We start from the raw sequence: 19,104 nt of genomic DNA, 5'->3' as shown, positions 1-19,104 counted from the left end.
GGAGCATCAGTAATACACTGTACCAAAGCAGAAGCCACTTCCTTATTACTGCGCTTACATCAGAGCCTAATATTACTAAAACAAATCACTAAATTACCATCTATGCCAAATATATCACCAAATTTTTACTATATTCCCCAAGGAGCAAAAAATCTAGAGAAGCTTCACCGTGTTCCCATTTGAAGAGTACATTTCCAAAAATCATTCAGTTCATCTTTGTTTTTTGGATGAGACCACCAACGACCTAAAGTCAGGCTTTCTCATCATATTTTATAGTACTGAGAACCAAAACTCACTCAATTCTCATCAAAGGCAGTTCTAGGGATTTTTAACTGGGGTGGCAAAGTTATATCTAGAGGTGGCGGCAGTGTGTCGTTAATATGCACCTGCAGTGCATGCAATTTTTTAATATGCATTAATACTCCACTAATAGCAGGCTAAAACATAAATGAATAGGCTAACTGCACACCGATAATCGACCTTTATAGTCAAGTAGACCAGCACTAACAATAACAAATAGGATCGCTTTCTGAGTACAAATACTTTGTTACTTTACACCTCTGGAGATGTAGCAAGAGTAAAAATACTTCAGTACTGTACTTAAGTACAGTAGTTTGTTTTCTGGATTTGAACTTTACTTGAGTATTTTGTGTTTCTTGAAAATTGTACTTTCTCTTAGCTACATTTCTGAGCTAAATAACGACTTTTTACTCTGATACATTGTACACAAATATCGATACTCACGCAATTAAAACAATATATACTGTTGCATGCAGTGCGCCAGAGTTAGGCTGTGTCATACTGGGTAACAAAGAAGAGTTTTTCCACTCAGAATCAAGATCGCGATTTTCTCTGCCAGTTCGTGAGCCATTTCTTTCTTTAAAACTCTTTTTTGATTACATATTGTCTTTATGAAGACTGGACAAACAGGAGTGATGCACTATTGTAATTACAATACTCACCATGTCAGATATTTAATCTTTAACAATATTTAAAGTTAGCAGCACTAGAGGTTCTGTTAAATTAACGGAGATGATTACAAAGGTACGATCGGCCATTTTCCATAGAAGAGGACCAGTCGGCTCCTTCACCACTTATAAGAGGTATCAAAGTGTCAGCCCATGAAATGTTTATAATACATTATTAAATCTGACCCCGCAGACTGATCTTTCCTTTTCACGGAATAAAAATGCATTTCGCTGGCCTGCACCAGCAGGTTGGTCAAGTTTCACCACATTTTCTGAACACAAAGAGAGTATACGCTTTTCCTCTTGCGACTCGGCTTTCCTTAAATTATTGTGATGCACTGTAACTTGAAGTGCTGTATGCAAATCTGGCTTGTGTGAATTTAAAAGGAGACGTTATTTTTTTACAAGGCCGATAAATTTTAATGTTGAGCACTTTATTTCCTGTTCATACTTAAAAACTTTTAAAACCACTTACTTCAGTGGTATTTCGCTGTATAACTTTTGCTTCAGTAAACAGGTGTGGTGCCTGTATTTTTACTCAAGTATGAAAACTGAGAACTTTTTCCTCAACTGTACATTTGCAAACGATTTGCATGATTTCATCATGTCCACAGACATGATACTGACACCCAAACATCCCATCTACATGCCCCCTGAACTGAGTGCGTTTTGTCAATGTACTCTTCATTTCCTTCACTGTGATAAAATCACTTAAATAAAATGGCATAGAGGTAGAGATCATGGATTTGGCAATTTCTCCTGCTCTTTTTATCGGTGCCATGTGTAGCCTGCCCGCTAATCGTAGCCGTTGTTATGCACATGCCTGACGGGTAGTGAGGCCACTTTGGCTCCAGACAGGAGCATCAGAAAGCCAGCAAAGCTGACAGCATCATTACTGTTTCACATTTGTTGTGTCGGGCTCTGACCTTGTAGACCAAGTCCTGGAAGTGCTCGGTGACCACAGTGAATGACTTGCCACTCATGGCGAAATGGTAATGCTCCAGTGGTCTGAGGTCTTCATCGGGGTCGGGGTCTTCCTCACCCATGCTGATCTGGACCACCTGAGAGCAGTACGTGATGGGAGGCGGGGGTTGGGGACATCATTCATCAAAGGTCTAGCTCTAGTCTTAATTAATTGTGATTCAAATGGAGCACAAATATGATCGCACCATTCTGCCTGTCCTGTCAATAAAAAAAAAATTAAAATCATAGCATAGATGTAGCATATAATCAACTACACTTTATGTAAAGGATAAAAGGTTATAGATTTATATTCCCAGGGGTTGGAGGCGGGTGGGGTTCAGGACCAAAAAACATCACTCCCTTACTATATTTATATTTTATTAACCAGGAATTCGCAGCATTTAAATGACGTTTTAACCACGGTGGTCTGTAAAAAAAAGTTATATTCCGTGATTCTTCACAGATGGTTTTTTCCAGCGTTGCTACTCTATTCATCAGTGTGATTGAGTTCACTGTGTGTCAGTACAGTGCTCTCTTGTTCTCCAGCATGTAACATTCTTCAGCCCGGAGACAAAGACACTCAGTTTATCCCCTGTGCTGCTTCAGTCCAGTCATCGTGTGGACTGAGGTGAACAGGAGCAAGGTCACACGGGGAGCCGGGAGCTGGCTGACCTCGAACGGAGCGGCGTCAGAATCATGCAGGCCGGGCTCATCCATGTAGTGCCACTCGATTCTGGCGGGCCGGCCGTCCACCGGGGGCAGCGCCTCTGCGATGATCACTCTGTCCTGAGGAGGTATCATACCGCAGTCCCGTGCTACGGATACCGCGGTCAGTATGTTGTCACCTGAAGGGAGTGGTAAGGGTGTATGCAAGTTAGGGTGTTTTCTTCCCCAGAGTCACCAGACCAGGATAACAACCTCATAAACACAAAGTACGCTAAAGTTTATTATGGAGCCTACAACATTATTAGACCAACACTGGATTAGCTGAGATTTACCCACCTGTGACCATCACAGCTCGAATGTTAGCATGCCTGAGTTGCTCCAGCACCATCGGTGTCTCCGCCTTCAGCTTGTTCTGCATGATGATTAAGCCAAGAAACTCCATGTTGTTCTCAACCAGGTCCCTGGGGAACAGAAAAGGACATAGATGGAAATGTATAAAAAAAAAACATGGATTTACACAGCAACTAATGGGAGGTAAAAGAACAAAGAAACTCACAGTGGCCACGACAACCAGCTCATGAAAGGAGAGGGCAGCTAAAGGATCATGTGACCATGGGGTCCTGAACAGGAATGACTTCCCCAAAGGGGCCTTTTGGTGGGGCTGGGGAGGCGGTGTGGACAGCACCTGCTGATGTTCTGCATTTTGTGCCAGGTGAGTCTGGACTCCAGGTGTCTGTGGGCCAGGGCAATGACCCGGAAACCCTGCTTGGTGTAATTCTCCAGAACCTGAGAGAAGTTCCCAGGTACTGCAAGGGCAGGAAAAAAATGCGAAAATGGCTTCACTGATGATGACGCGAGGAATGCAAACGGACAAGAAACCTGAAAATGCAGAGAGGCGAAGCAAGGCAAAAAAAATGTTGTTGTTATGTTTACAGGAAGACAACTAAGGCAAGAGGCACGTGCTGACCTTTTAAATATAGCCATGTTGAAATACACATGTTCATGAAGACAAACAGCTATTGAACAGGCAAGTCGGGAGGGGCTAAGATAGCAGAAGCGTGTTTCGCAATGAACCCTGCCAGAGGCACCAGAACAAAGCCTGACCTGTTTCCCGTCTGCAGAGGCTGGCCACCACCTCTGGCGCCCCCTTGAGGTAGGCATCCATACGCTTCTCGCCCAGTCGCCGGGCCACCACACTCATCCGCTGCAGTGCCGATGAGAAAGGGAACTGCCGCAAGATTCCGATCTCGTACGACAGCTGGCGAAGCGTTGGGCAACAGTGTCAGTGCTCATGCAAACAAAAAATATTGCATGAATGATGCAATTTCAGCGGGCATACTCACAGACAGCTCATTCAGCTCCTGAAACACCGAAGAGGCCAAACAGATTAGCAAAAGTATGTAGAGACAACCATAATGAGAATCCACACATCAAACATACAGTACTGTGCAAAAGTCTTAGGCAGTCAAGCAAAATGTTTAAAGCTATTTATCTCTTTAGTAAATGTATATTTGCTCAGCACAATTTAACATTATAATATATACATATTAATGATATCTTGCTGGATGGCTGGATTTTGCTTCCCATTTGATAAATTTCCCCATCAGCTGAATTAATTATCTAACTTAATTTGTTAAATAACTCAATAAGGTATTTAGTAGCCACACAAAAATGTGGTAGGAATTGAGCAAAAAACAAAGAAACACGTGTTTTGGATGGTTGATACAAAACATACTGGGGTGATTTTTGAAATGGCGAAGCTGACACACCTTGACAGACACAAAACCATAGTTTTACACCAACATGGAGATCATTTCAACATGGAGACAAGCAACTGACGTGATACGTGCATCTCATAAATCATAATCACCCATTTTCAAAAGACCACAATACCAATTCAGATAAGCAAAAAATTATCCCTTGCTAAAAAGATAGCTTAAATAAGTGTCTTCAAACCCATACATTGCTATACTTTTAGATAATATAGATTAGATCGGCCCTTGTTTATTTATTTACATGGACTGGTTAAAGTTAAAACACTTTAGACTACTGAGTAATATCCAGCATTCCACTACAGTAACTATATAACATGACACGTATAGTAGATGTGAATTCTAGTGGCTCAGACCATTGCATGTGGGGGGAGTGGCAGCAATCAGTTACACAGAAGATGGAAGACCTTCCAAGCATTACCATTTCATGCACCGGGGGTGTAGCTGGCTCGGGAAGCACCTGCCTGGGCGGCCGTACCACCGTGGGTGTGATTTGGTTGTGGAGAGATGTCTCTTCCTCTGTGGCTTCCTGAAGGAGCTGAGAACCACAGACAAAAGCTTTTAGGTAGACTAGAAGACCCCCCTCCCTTTTACTTTCCACTGCGCCCAGCTCATCCTGTTCAGGTGCTACAGCACCGGGCAGGGGGGGCAATGATACATTCCACATAGGAATTTCCTACAAAAACAAAACCTCAAAATTCCATCTCTACTTTTTCCGGAAGGAGGAAGCAATAATGGAATAAAATTAGCCAGTGGACATGCTTAAATATAGATAGTATCATATATAGTATTTGGCAGAGCTAGATCATTCAGGTCCAGAAAGTTAAATCCAGACCAAGATTTTGTTTCAACCGACTACTTGCGTATAAAGAGTGACAGTCACAGAGCACTCAGTTGGTTGGTTGAAATAAAATCTTGGTCTGGCTTTTTACTTTCTGGACCTGAGCTATCCACCTCTGGTATTTGGACAGAACATTGACAACCTAACCAGAATTCATGTCATTGATTCATAGGAGAAACAGAACATGGGCCTACCCAGCCTGTGGCCTCAAACATCTTGAGATCCAGGGGGTCCCCTGAGAGTTGTCCATTGATGTTAGTCAGAGAGTGACAGGAGGCCATACAAACCACAAAGGGGGATGTCACCAGGGTCTCCTGGCAGACATTGACCTCTGACAGGCAGAAACTGCAGGGACCAATAAGGATAGTTAGCACTCAACGACTTGGGTTGACATAAGCTCATTGTCTCTTGTTGCCATACACGAGAATTATGCTGTTCTGCTGCCCAAGAAAGTTAATGTAAAGAGCATCAGTAAAAAGAATTGGTACCTATATTGTTAATTATAAGCAAGTGGCTTTGAATAGAAAATGTTTGATAAGTAGCTAAATTAACAGACAAACAAGAGAGCTAAAGAGAAACCAGGAAGGTTGTACTTCGACAGACCGGGTGGTCTTACCTGCCTGACTCAGCCCGCTGGATCCCCCACAAGTCCAGGCCATCTTCCGTAAGCGTACCCGTCTGTGACCAAACCCAACCAATCCCATGTTAACCCGAGGCCACTGGCTTTTACAGCCCAGCCAATCCTCTTGAGCTCTGCTATAATCTCTTGATTGCTGCTTACTGTGTTTCAGAAATCAAGAATTCTTGCCAGAAAATGACATCAGAACCGAGCACATCTGTCAGAACGCCATATCTTAATCAGATCACAATAATCTTCTACTGCTACAGCTTAATGATTTTATACAATTAGATAAAGCAGAATGAGTTTCCTCCAGAGAGATTATGACGACAGGTGGGTTTCGTTTGGGTTTATTTAGTCGACAAGCAGCCTTCCTGGCCTTACCTTGTCAAAGCAAACCAGGTTCAGCTGCCCACAGATGTTGATTCTCTGGGGACTGATGCAGAAGATGCCGATATGTTTGAGACGCCGCTGGGCATACACGATGCCTGCCGTCATGGCAGCTGGCAGGGCGGGGGGCACCGTGATGGTGATCACGTCCAGCGATTCAGTGATGATGGTTTTAGCTGGCACCTGGGGAGTTTGGGCTGTGTTTGAGTGACGTCCCATCGATGGGGAAGGTTGAAATCTTATTTTCCAAACTTCCCGATAATAATATGGGATACCTTGTTCAGGATGTTGAGAACGATGGTGTAGAAGAAGCCGATCGCAGCCACACCCACCATGCACAGCAAGAAGAGGTAGGCATCATGGTACAGCTTGAAATCAGTGGGCTTAGGGTACAGAATGGAGCGGACGAGCTGGCCCTTAGCAGTACTGAAGCCTAGGAGAGAAACACAAAGCATCACCATCATCAATACCTTCATCGTGTTCATCTTCATCACACTATCACCACCTTAATATCAGCACATATTCATCACCATAATCTTTATAACATCATCACCACCGTCAACAGCACAAAGACCTTCATCATCATCATCACCTTCAACATCATCCACATACACACTATCGTCATCATCGCCAACGCCATCAGTACACGCATCTTAATCGTGATCATCTTAATCACACCATTACCACCATCAAGATCAACACATACTCCATTGGCGTCATAATCTTTAACGCACATCACCACCTTCATCATCAACATCACCACAATCAACAGCACATAAGCCATCATCATCGTCATCATCACTAACACCATCATCCACATACACAACTTCATCATCATCATCATCATCACCACCACCATCAACAATATTATCTGGACACACAACTTCATAATTGTCGCCATCGTCATCACCGACAACATTATCCGCATACACAACTTCATAATCATCATCATCAAGGAACACTAACCAGTCCTGACCACCACAGCCTTGACCAGCTCTCCAGAGTAGAATCGAGTCTGGATGACCAGAGTGCCACAGAACAACGTGTGCCTCTTATGTTCTTCTGTGCTGTAGATAGCATCCACCTCCAACCCCATCAGGCCCTGCCCAGGGTTCGGCAAATTGGTCTTGGTGACGGGAACGCTCTCACCTAGCACCAGAAACAGAAATGACACTTAAAACATGTAACATGACCTTTAATATTTCTTATTGGCTGAGAACGGGAAGTGGTTGGGAACAGAGCCAAAGAGAAGTGACTGCAAATATCCATACTGTTCTACCTTCCTCTTGTTCTCTATTTTGTGTATAGCAGCAGGTTCTGATTTATTTCTCAACAACCTGAACCAATCATTGAGTGGGTAATTTGGAGCAGTCCTGGGACAGACGGGGTTTTCCTTTTCTGGTTACGATAATGAAACATTTGAATACATTTTAGGAACGTTAGAACAATGGACCTTGTTGTATATCTGAAATTTATGGAAATATTTTAAACCACAGAACCAGAGAAAGACTTGTATTCGAACATGAGTCATCACCACAAGACATATTTAGTCTCGGAAAAAAAATAAATAAATAATGCAATGAGTATGTGTGAGGTCGTTGCCTCACAGTTCCAGTCACCTGTGAGCATGCTCTCATTGACAATGCAGGTGCCACTGACCAGCACAGCATCACACGGCATCACTGCCCCATTGTTAGGGATGATCATCACATCCCCAGGCACAAGATCCGTGGACATCATCTCCTCAATCTCTGTGGACACATAACGACCCAGGTGGTGCTCCATAAACTCCAACGAGGACTGCAGATCATCGTCTTCACAAATACAGTACTGTTTAATACTTTTGCACAGTATTAAACATGGCTCAATATTCAACCCTGACAAACTAAATTCAACAACGTTGTGAGTTTTACTTCCATGGGTGAGCTGTACCCATGTCAGACTGCTTAAATAGTCTTCAGACTTCTCTACTGAACATTAATGAGAAGTTCTTGTAACTGCCTACAGTTCCTGATATGCTTTAGTGCCTCTAAAATATTAACGTGAGAGGAGGATTTCACACTTACCATTATTAGCTCTGACCACGGAGACTCGGACCACACTGTGAGAGGCAACCATGTCGTGCAGCATAATATATTGCTGAAACAACACAATGCAGTGTTTCAGAAGAAAGATATCGACCACTGCCGAACAATTATAGATTTATGTTTGTAATAGCTAGAACTCAGAATACCGTGCATCTACAACCCCACCCCCTTCTGAACTTGATGCATTCGCTAATGCTAACCTTTTTGATAGTGTAGAGGGAGGTAGCTATTGAAACAAGAGACATAAAAACTATGGCTGCAGCGTAGTAGTAATATTCCTCAACGCCCCAAAGGATCACACTGAAGAACTGGAATATGTAGAACGGATTCAGGACCTGAGAGAGACAAGAACGGTTAGTGAGGCAAACAGGCAACATGCTTCACGCTTTTAGCCAAAATGATTGTAAGAATATATTTTCATATTATATGCGTGTCGGGATCATTAATCGTTAATTATTAAACAGGAAATCTCTGATATTGCAACATGTGTATGACTTTACTTTCTTATAGTTTATTTCCAGAAGGAGAACAGATAGTTTGCTAATCGACATTCTCGTCTGTGTCATCATGATGTTACCTACCTCTTTAATGAGAAGTTTAAAAACTGAAGGAACTTTCACATCAATTTCATTCACCCCAAAAAACAACTTCCTGTCCAAACACACAATAAATGTTACTGTACGTACATTTAATTTGAATTCACTCTTCTAACAGCGCTAAGTGTACTTGAGGCTGACATCGTAGCTTAATATGCTAATAACCGTGAGCATTTAAACTGCTTTCATAAAATGTGTCCATCCATCCATCTGGCATAACCAACTACACAGTCTAGCATGAGAGCAAAGCTGAAACCTGTCTGAGGTCGCCTAGGGGCCCCAGGGGCCCCGCGACAGACATGGGCTCATATGCACTTTGGGCAATTTAAAGATGATAAATTGCCCAACTGCATGTCTTTTTTTCCTTGTGGGAGGAAACCACACTATGTGTATGTTTGTGCTCAGCAATGTGTGGGCATGATGTTAGAAGACAATAATAATAATAATAATAATAATAATAATAATAATCATCATCATAATAATAATAATGTGGCAAGACCCCGTACCGAAAAAGCAGTTATGGATGGATAGATTATTATTGTTGTTATTATTATTATTATTACTGTTGTTGTTCTGTTGTTCTTAATAGCAGTAATAATAATAGTAATGATGACGACAACTACAATAATAATGATTATAATAATACTGATGATGGATGGATGGATGGATGGAGGGAATAATAAGAGTGTAACATCAATTCAGCAGTGACATAACAGCAACGGAACTTCCAAAGCTGTAGGCCACCCACAGACCTGTAGTCCTGCATGTGCTTGGTCAGCCCCGCACTGTGCTCAGAGTGGACAGCCGAGCAGGTCACATTCAGGTCTTCCAGGCCTCTGTAACACACACACAAAGAAGAGCAGAGGGTGGGGAACACTTACACGAGCACGTTATTATTACAGGCTCAATGTGCGGTGCTTTCATGCCAGACACCAGCAACCCAAACTGGATGTGCAGATCATGATTAGCAGTGATTAAAGAAAGAGCAAACATCTGGGGTGAAAATCAGGGATCCCAAAAACAATGATTTATAAATGGCCGTAAAATAGTAATTTCAAAAATCACATGAAGGATTATATAAATACATACCCACACACACACACGCACACATATGTATGTCATATATACAAACACACAAATATTCACACATGCACACACAGAAGGTAAGTCATCTTAAATCTTACTTCAACACTTCAAAATTCTGGATCATATCATTCCAGAAATAAGTTGTGCTGTGCAGTGTGAAGTAGCGTATCTGACAGGAAAAGACACAAAAAGACAATTTCAGCAAATAACAAATGTTCACATGGAGATATAGTGCTTTTTGCTGTATGGTGGGAGTGAGATGATCACCATCAGGCTGGTGTGCTAAAATGGGGGTCGAATCAGCCTGACAGGAGGCTAGAAGACTTTTGATGTTGGGATATTTTCTACCTCTACCAGATGCTGACTGGGTTGCATCCCAGTGGGGTCATGCTTGGAATGGCCATTTGTGACAGGCGTCTGAGAGTCAAGCTTGTTGAAAGGCTTCTTCCCCGGAGCCAGCATCCAGCGAACCCGAGCTCGGAACCATCTCTTAAACTCGTCCTGGAACAGACCGGTTCATGGGATTTAATTCAGAAGCTTCAGCAACATGTCGTGTAATGAAACGAACAATTTCATACTTCAGTTAGTCGATCGATCATTTTATGGAATTAAATAGGTCGATTGATTCACGATTTTGCCGGGATTTCAGATCCTTAGCAGCTACGCTACCTGCTGTACTTATCTAGTTCGTATCGGGTGCTCCCCCCCCGTCGCACTGAGTGGCATGCACCGTTTCTACAGAAGTCACACATACCGTGGTCCTGAGCAGCACCATATCAGCGTCCCCAATGGTGGCCCGAGAGCATGTGGCCCAGAGGAGCCAGTGAGGCATCCAGTAAAGTGGAAGCAGCAGGAAGCCACCCGTGCAGACGGCACCCAGGCCCACCAAGAACAGCTTCCAACGGCACATCTGGTAGCCTGAGATCTCCTGGATGACACAGCACAGGAACTCTCAGAACAAAATGGATTTCATGAATGAAAAGGTCTGTAGTTATGCATGCAGCTATAATTCTACAGCTCTGGAAAAAAAATTAAGAGACCACTCTATTTTTTTTTAAACTCTGTATTTTTAAATCCTGGTTTAATCCTGACTCTTCTGGCTGAAGGCTACGCTGCGAGGGAGGCTGCTTGCTGGCTTAACGTTTCTAAGACAGCAAGACACAAGAACAGAAGGTGAAAACAGGAGAAACTGGGAATGACCATAAACCAGCCTGGTAGCGGGCAGAAGCAACATTCTAATGCCAGAGATGAGCGTCAACTTATTGGGCAGTGCCTCATAAACCGGAGGATGACCTTCAAAAGGAATGGGAAACATTAAGTGCAGGTGTGAAGTGCACTGCTAGGACAGTTCATATCAGGCTGAAAGAAGCAGAGCTGAAATCCCATAACACAAGAAGAAGCCCTTCATCAATGAGAAAATGGAAGCAGGAGAGAAGCAGGAATTTGTCAAAAAAAAAATTATATTTTACACAGCGCCTTACCCATAAATTGAGGAAAGATAAAAATTTTGCTGTGGGCTCTTAATTTTATTCCAGAGCTGTGTGCTACTAACATAATTTTTGCTTAACAGTGTAGGCAAATGACTCAATGGAATGCTTGCACCGTTGCACCCCCAGATCTGGAGATTGAAATCCCACATTTGACTTCTCCTTCATTCACTTACATTTAGCCCAGACTACCTTAAACTCTACGAGTTATCCAGTTAAGCAAGAAACCCCGCTTCGTGATACAGGCCCCTGCTCTGTGTGTGGAGTTTGCTTGTTCTCTCTGTTGGATTCCTCTCCGAGTCTAAAGAGATGCAGATAAAGCTAACCAGGGTCTTGCAGTGTATGATTGGCTATGTGCCCCTTGATAGACTGGCATCCCATCCCGTCTGTCCTTGGGACAAGGGCCTTATCTCAGCATTATGGATTTAATGAACTGGATTGCAAAACCCACCTATTTTATTATAACCCTAAACATTTACCTCACGACAAGAGTTCCAGTTCAATAAGAACTTTGCCGCTGTGTCGTCAGTAAGTCAGTGTTCAGATGGGGTCAGTCACACTGTGTGTGGCTCAGCAAGTTAAGCCTCTGTGTATGTGTGTCATCAAAAGGTCACAAGGTCGAGTTCTACCCTCAGCAGAATGGTCATATTTACCTAAGGCCCTGGAGCAAGGCTGGATAAATAGCCTGACCCTGTACTCAACCCCTATGTGTATATACTGTGTGTCTCAAAGGAGAGGAAGATGGGATAAGCGAAAAGCAGCATTCCAACAGGCTTGCGCAAAAGGCCCAAGAAGAATCAGTTTAAATTCACACCGTCACCCAATTATCGACTCATTCTTCAGCTCACAATTTTGTCCAAAGGCAAACTCATCTTTTTATACAGCTCCTTAAATACATGTTTTAAATTGGTTATAGCAGTGTTTCCCAATCTGGTCCTAGGGGGTCCAAAGACTGTCCATGTTTTTGCTGAGGGAGCAAAAATGTGGACCTTCTGGTAGGGAATTCGGAGGAAGCAAAAAACATGGACCGACTGTGGACCCCCGAGGACTGGGTTGGGAAACACTGTTCTATTGTGGTGCACTAAGCAGTCGAGAGATGTCAGACTCACCATCTCATCCTCTAGGCCTTGGTTGATGACCTTGTGGTCCTCCTCCATTATAGTGGGCCTTCCCGATGACACGGTGCAGTCCTGGGCAGAAGAGAAGGAATTCATAGAAGGTGGTCCTAAATAGAGCTGTCTCATTACCAAAATGATTGCCTTGATACTGATACCCCTTTAAGTAGCACCGGTACTGGAATGATACCAATACAGAAAAAACGTTAAGTATCGTTCATGTTAAATTTTGCACTTATGTCACTGAGTCATATCACTGAAATTAAAAGAGTTAAGATCAAACTCTTCTAATGATTAAGCAACGTTAAGGACTAAGCATAGATGGATGGATGGATATGATTGGTTATATGGATTTTGAAAGGGTGCTGTGCTGACAAATGAGGGGAAAAAAACAGATGAGCATGCAGAATTGTAAAACATATTGCCGCAATCAAACTCATTACCGTTACAGATGAGTTACTTGACCATAAAGATAACAGCAGTTTCTACTACGTTCTTCCATTCATCTGCTCAATAAACACATGAAAAAGCATATTATACTTGATTATCTAGTTGCTTGAAACGCTGCCTAGCATAACATAGTAGGATTTGCTTGCGTGGTGCAATTATTACTGTAGTGCAATTATTACTGGTACTAAAGAAAGGTAGTAAAGAACAGCTTTCAACAGTGCGGAGCCACAGTGTCCCGTAACACTACTACTTAATATCTGATCCTCTCAAATGTGTTCAACAGGAACAGAGTCTGGGTCCAGGAACGGCACAGTCTTCCAGAAAAATCGGACATTCTCCATCCCTCTTTTGAAATGGTGCCTTCATATAAAAGATGATCTACTGCTACTAGAAATTTACCGAACAGAATTCCACGTCAGTTAGTGCATGAACGTCCAGGTACGTCATGAACCCAAGAATGGATACGAGTTACAAAGTATGCTGAAGCGGTATGTTCAAGATGCTGTGGCCAAGCACACAGAAACAACATCTCCATTTCTTTTTAAAAAGCTTTGAAAAAAGGCGATTGTGTGGGTGGCATAGTAGGGCACCCATCACTACACTCTGAGTGAGACCAGATAAGTTCACTATGTCTGTTATGACAGAGCAAAAGCAGACTAGCAGACAAATATGCTCTAGGAGCATATTTACGAGGAGAGGAGCCCTCTCTGATTATATATAGATCATAAAAAGTAAATAAACACTGCAGGTAGTGAGTGGGAGCCATTTTAGAGGATTTCCGGGGCAAAGCATGTCATTATTCATCCGACCCGAGAAATGCCGAAGATTTTAAACCGCCGCGATATATATTAAACACGGCTGGAGGTCATTAATCTATTTTCCAACCGAGCTCCAAGCACAAAATATTTGCCCGACCTGGCAGTGCGCGTGACGGAGCAGGTCGGCGGGGCAGATCGCCACATGGAAACGCCTCTCGCGGCTCCCACGCCTCAGGAAATTCTCGTGGGGGGGGGGGGGGGGGGGGGTGATGACGCGGGAAGAGCCCGTCCCTGGCCGGCAGCTGTCGGCGCTCCCACTGGTCGGAAGCTGACTGCTTCTGCTGGATCACATTCCACGGGAGGTCCCCAACTTTCAGGAGAGCAACCCACAGGGGTCCGGGTATCAATGCCGGGAAAGAGGTGAGGTGAGGCGTGGTGGTGGTGGTGGTGGGGGGGGGGGGGGTTCAAGTTGACATAATTATGTTCATCCCAATTACCCTCCCAGTCCCATCCCGTCCTCCTTGCCAGGTCGAAAAGAATGTTTCCTTTTTCCTGTAATCACATCCAGAATAGTAGCCAACACTGAGGGGATGGGAGCAAAAAAAACGCAGGACCCCAAAGACCCCCACTGTCAGATCCTGGTGGTGACCATACATAGGTGGCAACGGCACATGGGACTTCCCCCTTTCGCTGAACACGCGTCTGAGCCAAAGCAGTTTAATATTAATCTCATCTCCACTGACTTTGTTACAGAGGCCTCAGGCAAATAAATGAACATAGATATAAACATACCAGATCAGCCACACACATTTTTGTTGCTGTTTTTTGGTCTCAAAGTCACACTTCATCTCACAACGTCCTTATACATCTATCTATACCCACTTAAGCTTGGAGCCCCGTATCAGAAATCACAGTTCACAAGGCCAGAAGCACCTTGGACAGGATGTCGTTTCATATCCACACCCATAGATCTAGGAGCATAACATCTTATATAATAGAGTTAAATAGAGGTCATCATGCACGGCTAAAGATCTACTTTTATTAAGCTGTATCACATGAAATGTTACAAGCTGGCCAAATGTTTTCTAGGTTGCTTTGTGATGCAGCAACCAGGCAGCTGTGATCTTAAATCAGGCCTGTCAGTTACATCCATACAGGAGCAAACATGCAAACTCTACACACAAAACTGGGGGCGGGAATTAAACGCCCAGCCCTGGAGGTATGGGGCAGGGGAACGCCAGGAAGGGAAGCATAACCAGTCAGGTGACAGATCCCCCAGGAGGGCCTTATAGAGGAGGCAAACCTGAAACTCCTGCTCTTAAAATGTCATCCTTAGACTGCAAAGACATCACCCACCCAGTACACAGTGTGGCTCGGCAGGTTGGGTGGCATACTTATGATTAGAATCCCACAGTCAGAGGAGTGACCTCACCAGCATGGTCCTTAATGCCTTACTGCTACCAGGACTAGCTAACCCAAGACCCTCAAGAAGTGTACTTTGCTCTGGACAAAAACATGACTGTTACTGGTTCAAACTTATACATGCATTTGCACTCTGAGGCTTTTCATACACTTTCTTGGACAACTAAACAATAAATTTGAATAACGAGAGCTATAAATTAGTTTAATACAAAAACTGGAACTGCGGGTGCTGTACTGTGGGAAGTGCCCTCCAATGACTGCGCCCCAAGATACATATCTATCTGTTTTTATTTAGGGGCGGCACGGTGGTACAGTGATTAACGATGTCGCCTCATGCCTGCTGGGATTCCATACGTGTGGAGTCCCCCCCCCCGGGACCCTGAATAGGACAAGAGGTGTCTGGAAATGGGTTGGTGTTTTCATTTGCCCTCTAACACACACAAGCCCCTCAATCATCCCCGGACTCACTCAGACCACACATCACTGAAGTTCTCACTGAAACCCATGTGTGCGCGCACACACACACACACACACACACACACACACACACACACACACACACACTCACAGGCCCATTCAGACAAACACACAGGCACACACCTGTAAACCTGTGCCCGCTAACTGTGAGGCACAGACCCAGCGGGGCAGCACGCTTGCCCTGGGGGCACGCAGCCTGGAGCGCATGCCCCCGTCTCCATGAATCAGCGCTTACTGGCACAGTGGGAGGGGGGCTTTAATTAAAAAGGGAACAGGCAACAGTCCGAGCACGCCGGCGTGAACAGGACGTGGTGACCGTGTCAAGCGCTGTGGGGGAGAATCAGACAGCCGGGCCGGGGGGGGGGGGGGGGGGGGGGCGGGGGTAACGACACGCTCTCACTCTTCCCCTACTAGCAGACGCTTCTGGCTGCATTAAGCCGGTGAATCACATGGGCCGTGGAATAAACCACACCGGAGGCAGGGCAAACAGTCCACTTGTCTGTTTGCTTTTGAAAAACTTTGATACAGCCTTTTGTTTTTTTTTTAAAAAAAACATAGATGTAGCTCTGGCTTTTATTAATGGTTTCATCTGTTTGCATTAAGTTATTTGTAGGTAATTTTTCTTGTGATTGTTCATCACTGCGTTCTTAATGCTATAACCCCCCTGGTCAGTCTCCCCAGTACCGGGAGCCAGGATGAATGCGCCTAAACTCTGGCCCCCAACGCATCAATAGCCCCTGGGGTCACACGGTTTACTTGCCCTTCCAACTATTCATCCAGTACAAAGTCACAAGTAAGCCTGGAGTCTATGCCATGCAGCACAGGGCAAAAGGCAGGGAGGCTCCCTGGATGTGATGACAGTCCAGCTGAGGGCGGCAATACAGTTTGTCAGCAAAGCCATCATAACCGAACAGCAGCGAGCAGCTCAGCGGGCTCAGGCCCTGTGGCTGCGATCGGAAGGTAGTCAGTTTGAGCTCAGCCCCAGCTGAGCCCTTAACCCCCAGCTCCACGGTTATGACATTATTATAACATCCATTTTAATTAAAATTCTCCACTGAAAGAACGGAACATGAACATAACTGGGCAGGAGAGATGCAGCGTAAGCTGTCCCAGGCTGGGCTGGCCACGTGCCTTCTCGGCAATTTCAGGTCCAGAAAGTAACAATCCAGACCAAGGTTTAGTTTCAACCAGCTAGTTCAGCATAAAGAGTCACAGTCAGAGTACTCAACTGGTTGATAATCTTGGCCTGGATTTTTACTTTCTGGACCTGAACTATCCTCCTCTGCTCCCACCCATATCCGCTTTTCCAGTTCAGCGTCATGGTGGCCCTGGAACCTATGCTGGGAAGGTCAGGGCATGAGGTAAGACAGTACTTCCCAACCCGGCCCGGGGCCCGGAGACTGTTTGGCAGGGGAGCTGGGAGAGATCAAAAATGAGGACTGTCTGGGGCCCCCCGAAGACCAGGTTGAGAAACACTGAGGTAGGGGGAACCCTGGACTGGATGCCAGTCTACTGCCAAGGAGATACATCCACAAACACACAATCACACACTGCAGGAGATTTAGAGACACCTATTTGTACAACTGCATGTCTTAGGACCCAGAGGAAACTCAAATAAGCACCGCAAACTCCACTAACACACAGAGCTATAGCACCTTACATAACAGAGATAAATAAAGTTCACCACACATAGTTAAATATCTGTCTTTATTGAAGTTTTACAAACGGTGCTTTTGGGCTTCTTTGGGATACACTCCAGGCTACCCAGACCGTCATGCTGGCCTGTTTTATCTCCGTTGCCCGCGTAAGCACCTTTCTGGGAATGTGCGAGAGAAGCAGAAAGACGGACAGGTTTTTTGACAGCCGCTGGCCGGCGAATCAGAGTGCGGCGATTGTGCTTACCGCCCCGCCCACAGCCCGAGGCTCTACAGCTGCGACAGTGCTCTCTTCCCCTGCGCGTCAAGCAGGAGGCTCCTGGGGGAAGAAAAACACCAGAAAAGAAGTGGCCTGCCGGTCAGTCGTCCAAAAAACGAAGCAGCACCATGCTCAGACCATGCAGCGGTGCATCAGCAGGCCTGTCAAGACACCACAAGGGAACGGAGAACAGTTTACGTTACGAGTCGGTTCATGGTTATTCCCTGATTTGCTCCTGAGGCTCCTGAGAGCCTCTGGACCCCTGCAACTCTGTGTAGGGTTAGGGATATAAGGAGAAATTCTGGGGTCCTTGATAAAATGTCACCCCCCACCCAATTTTACATATTCAAGGGCCCCAGTAAAAGGCCCCAGTAAAGTGCTGGGTCACCTGAGTCTGCCAGGATGGATGGATGGATGGATGGATGGATGGATGGATGGATGGATGAATGGATGGATGGATGGATGGATGGATGGATGGATGGATGGAATGTGACTCACACTCAGCACTTTTCCCTCAGAACTCAAATTCAGCCCTATTATCAGTGAATCAGATGCACAAGCAAATCTAAACTGGTATTCCAGACCAGTGTCCAGACCAGTGTCCAGACCAGTGTCCCGGGAATGTCATTCAGGGCAGAATTTATCTCAAAGGGTATCTGACCAGGTCCTATCATTATGTTATTTGTGTTTATAGCATATAATTACCCAACTGTTAGTGCAATGAAGTCTCATTTCTGATTTGCTGACAAGATTAGCAAGTTATAATAGCAGACTCAATGGAAAGACGGTGCCCAGTCTATCCGATATGATCACCAAGGGGCCCGACTACCGCAGGGCGTATTCACATGCAAGCAGACGAGGTGAGAAAGCACCGGCAAAGTGTAACTCAATAACCCCACGCCACATAAATTCAGGCTGGGAACCGTCAGCCCGAACGTAAAATTACTGCTGCACACTGTCTAGTGCGTGCATACTGGAGACTCGCAAAACCTCGCACCCCATCGCCACTAATCCTCTTTATTCGCACACTAATCCCTGAAACAAAACCTTTTTAAGCCTGTCGAAGCCAAGCCTGATTGAGCAACATGCAGCTTCACATCAATTAGTAAATAATGAACAAATGATCACCTTATGAGTAATAGCTGACACCTCATCCACCCGCATGCCTTACCTGTGATCGTCGTTAATTGTGGGACAATCACAAACAGGGACATTCTATTAGGCTGACTTAAAGAGTAACGGATAAATAAAAAATTAAGTTATTAGCTTGACAGGACATCATAGCTTTTCTACTACAATAAAACAAATGATAAATGGCATTTACCACATTATTACATCATAGGTGTCATATAAGCATGTGAGCTACTCCATGACACACATACGTATGCATGCGAAGTCCTCGAAGGCATAAGAGTGAATTCTGTGGATGTGCGCAGTGCGTGCCGTCTGCCTAAGAAACTTCGTAACCTCCACCACAAGCTAAAGAAGGGCCT

The 19,104-nt window shown here is 44.6% G+C and overlaps 1 protein-coding gene across 8 annotated transcripts in view; it reads right to left on the bottom strand.

The window, feature by feature from the left end:
• LOC125716348 (polyamine-transporting ATPase 13A3-like) overlaps positions 1–19,104 on the bottom strand; it is a 35,108-nt gene that overhangs the window by 11,046 nt on the left and 4,958 nt on the right. For 4 of the 8 annotated variants that reach the window (XM_048988539.1, XM_048988537.1, XM_048988542.1 and 1 more), the window contains exons 2-23: positions 17,600–17,671; positions 12,585–12,665; positions 10,743–10,916; positions 10,337–10,489; positions 10,087–10,157; positions 9,655–9,738; positions 8,888–8,957; positions 8,507–8,641; positions 8,286–8,358; positions 7,839–8,033; positions 7,186–7,368; positions 6,495–6,652; positions 6,214–6,402; positions 5,827–5,888; positions 5,405–5,555; positions 4,791–4,907; positions 3,941–3,958; positions 3,702–3,855; positions 3,283–3,403; positions 2,934–3,058; positions 2,604–2,776; positions 1,895–2,029 (exon numbers count right to left, since the gene is read on the bottom strand). In XM_048988539.1, the coding sequence (XP_048844496.1) occupies positions 1,895–2,029; positions 2,604–2,776; positions 2,934–3,058; positions 3,283–3,403; positions 3,702–3,855; positions 3,941–3,958; positions 4,791–4,907; positions 5,405–5,555; positions 5,827–5,888; positions 6,214–6,402; positions 6,495–6,652; positions 7,186–7,368; positions 7,839–8,033; positions 8,286–8,358; positions 8,507–8,641; positions 8,888–8,957; positions 9,655–9,738; positions 10,087–10,157; positions 10,337–10,489; positions 10,743–10,916; positions 12,585–12,632 (2,589 nt within the window). In that variant the 5' untranslated portion in view covers positions 12,633–12,665; positions 17,600–17,671. Of the gene's footprint in view, positions 1–1,894; positions 2,030–2,603; positions 2,777–2,933; positions 3,059–3,282; positions 3,404–3,701; positions 3,856–3,940; positions 3,959–4,790; positions 4,908–5,404; positions 5,556–5,826; positions 5,889–6,213; positions 6,403–6,494; positions 6,653–7,185; positions 7,369–7,838; positions 8,034–8,285; positions 8,359–8,506; positions 8,642–8,887; positions 8,958–9,654; positions 9,739–10,086; positions 10,158–10,336; positions 10,490–10,742; positions 10,917–12,584; positions 12,666–17,599; positions 17,773–19,104 lie in introns of all 8 variants that reach the window. The other 4 variants (XM_048988541.1, XM_048988544.1, XM_048988538.1 and 1 more) reach the window with 3 other exon arrangements.

The sequence above is a fragment of the Brienomyrus brachyistius genome, chromosome 21 (genome assembly GCF_023856365.1).
Source record: "Brienomyrus brachyistius isolate T26 chromosome 21, BBRACH_0.4, whole genome shotgun sequence".
Taxonomy (NCBI): Eukaryota; Metazoa; Chordata; class Actinopteri; order Osteoglossiformes; family Mormyridae; genus Brienomyrus; species Brienomyrus brachyistius.
The sequence above is the reverse complement of the archived record's forward strand: the minus strand, read 5'-3'. Positions and strand labels throughout refer to the sequence as shown.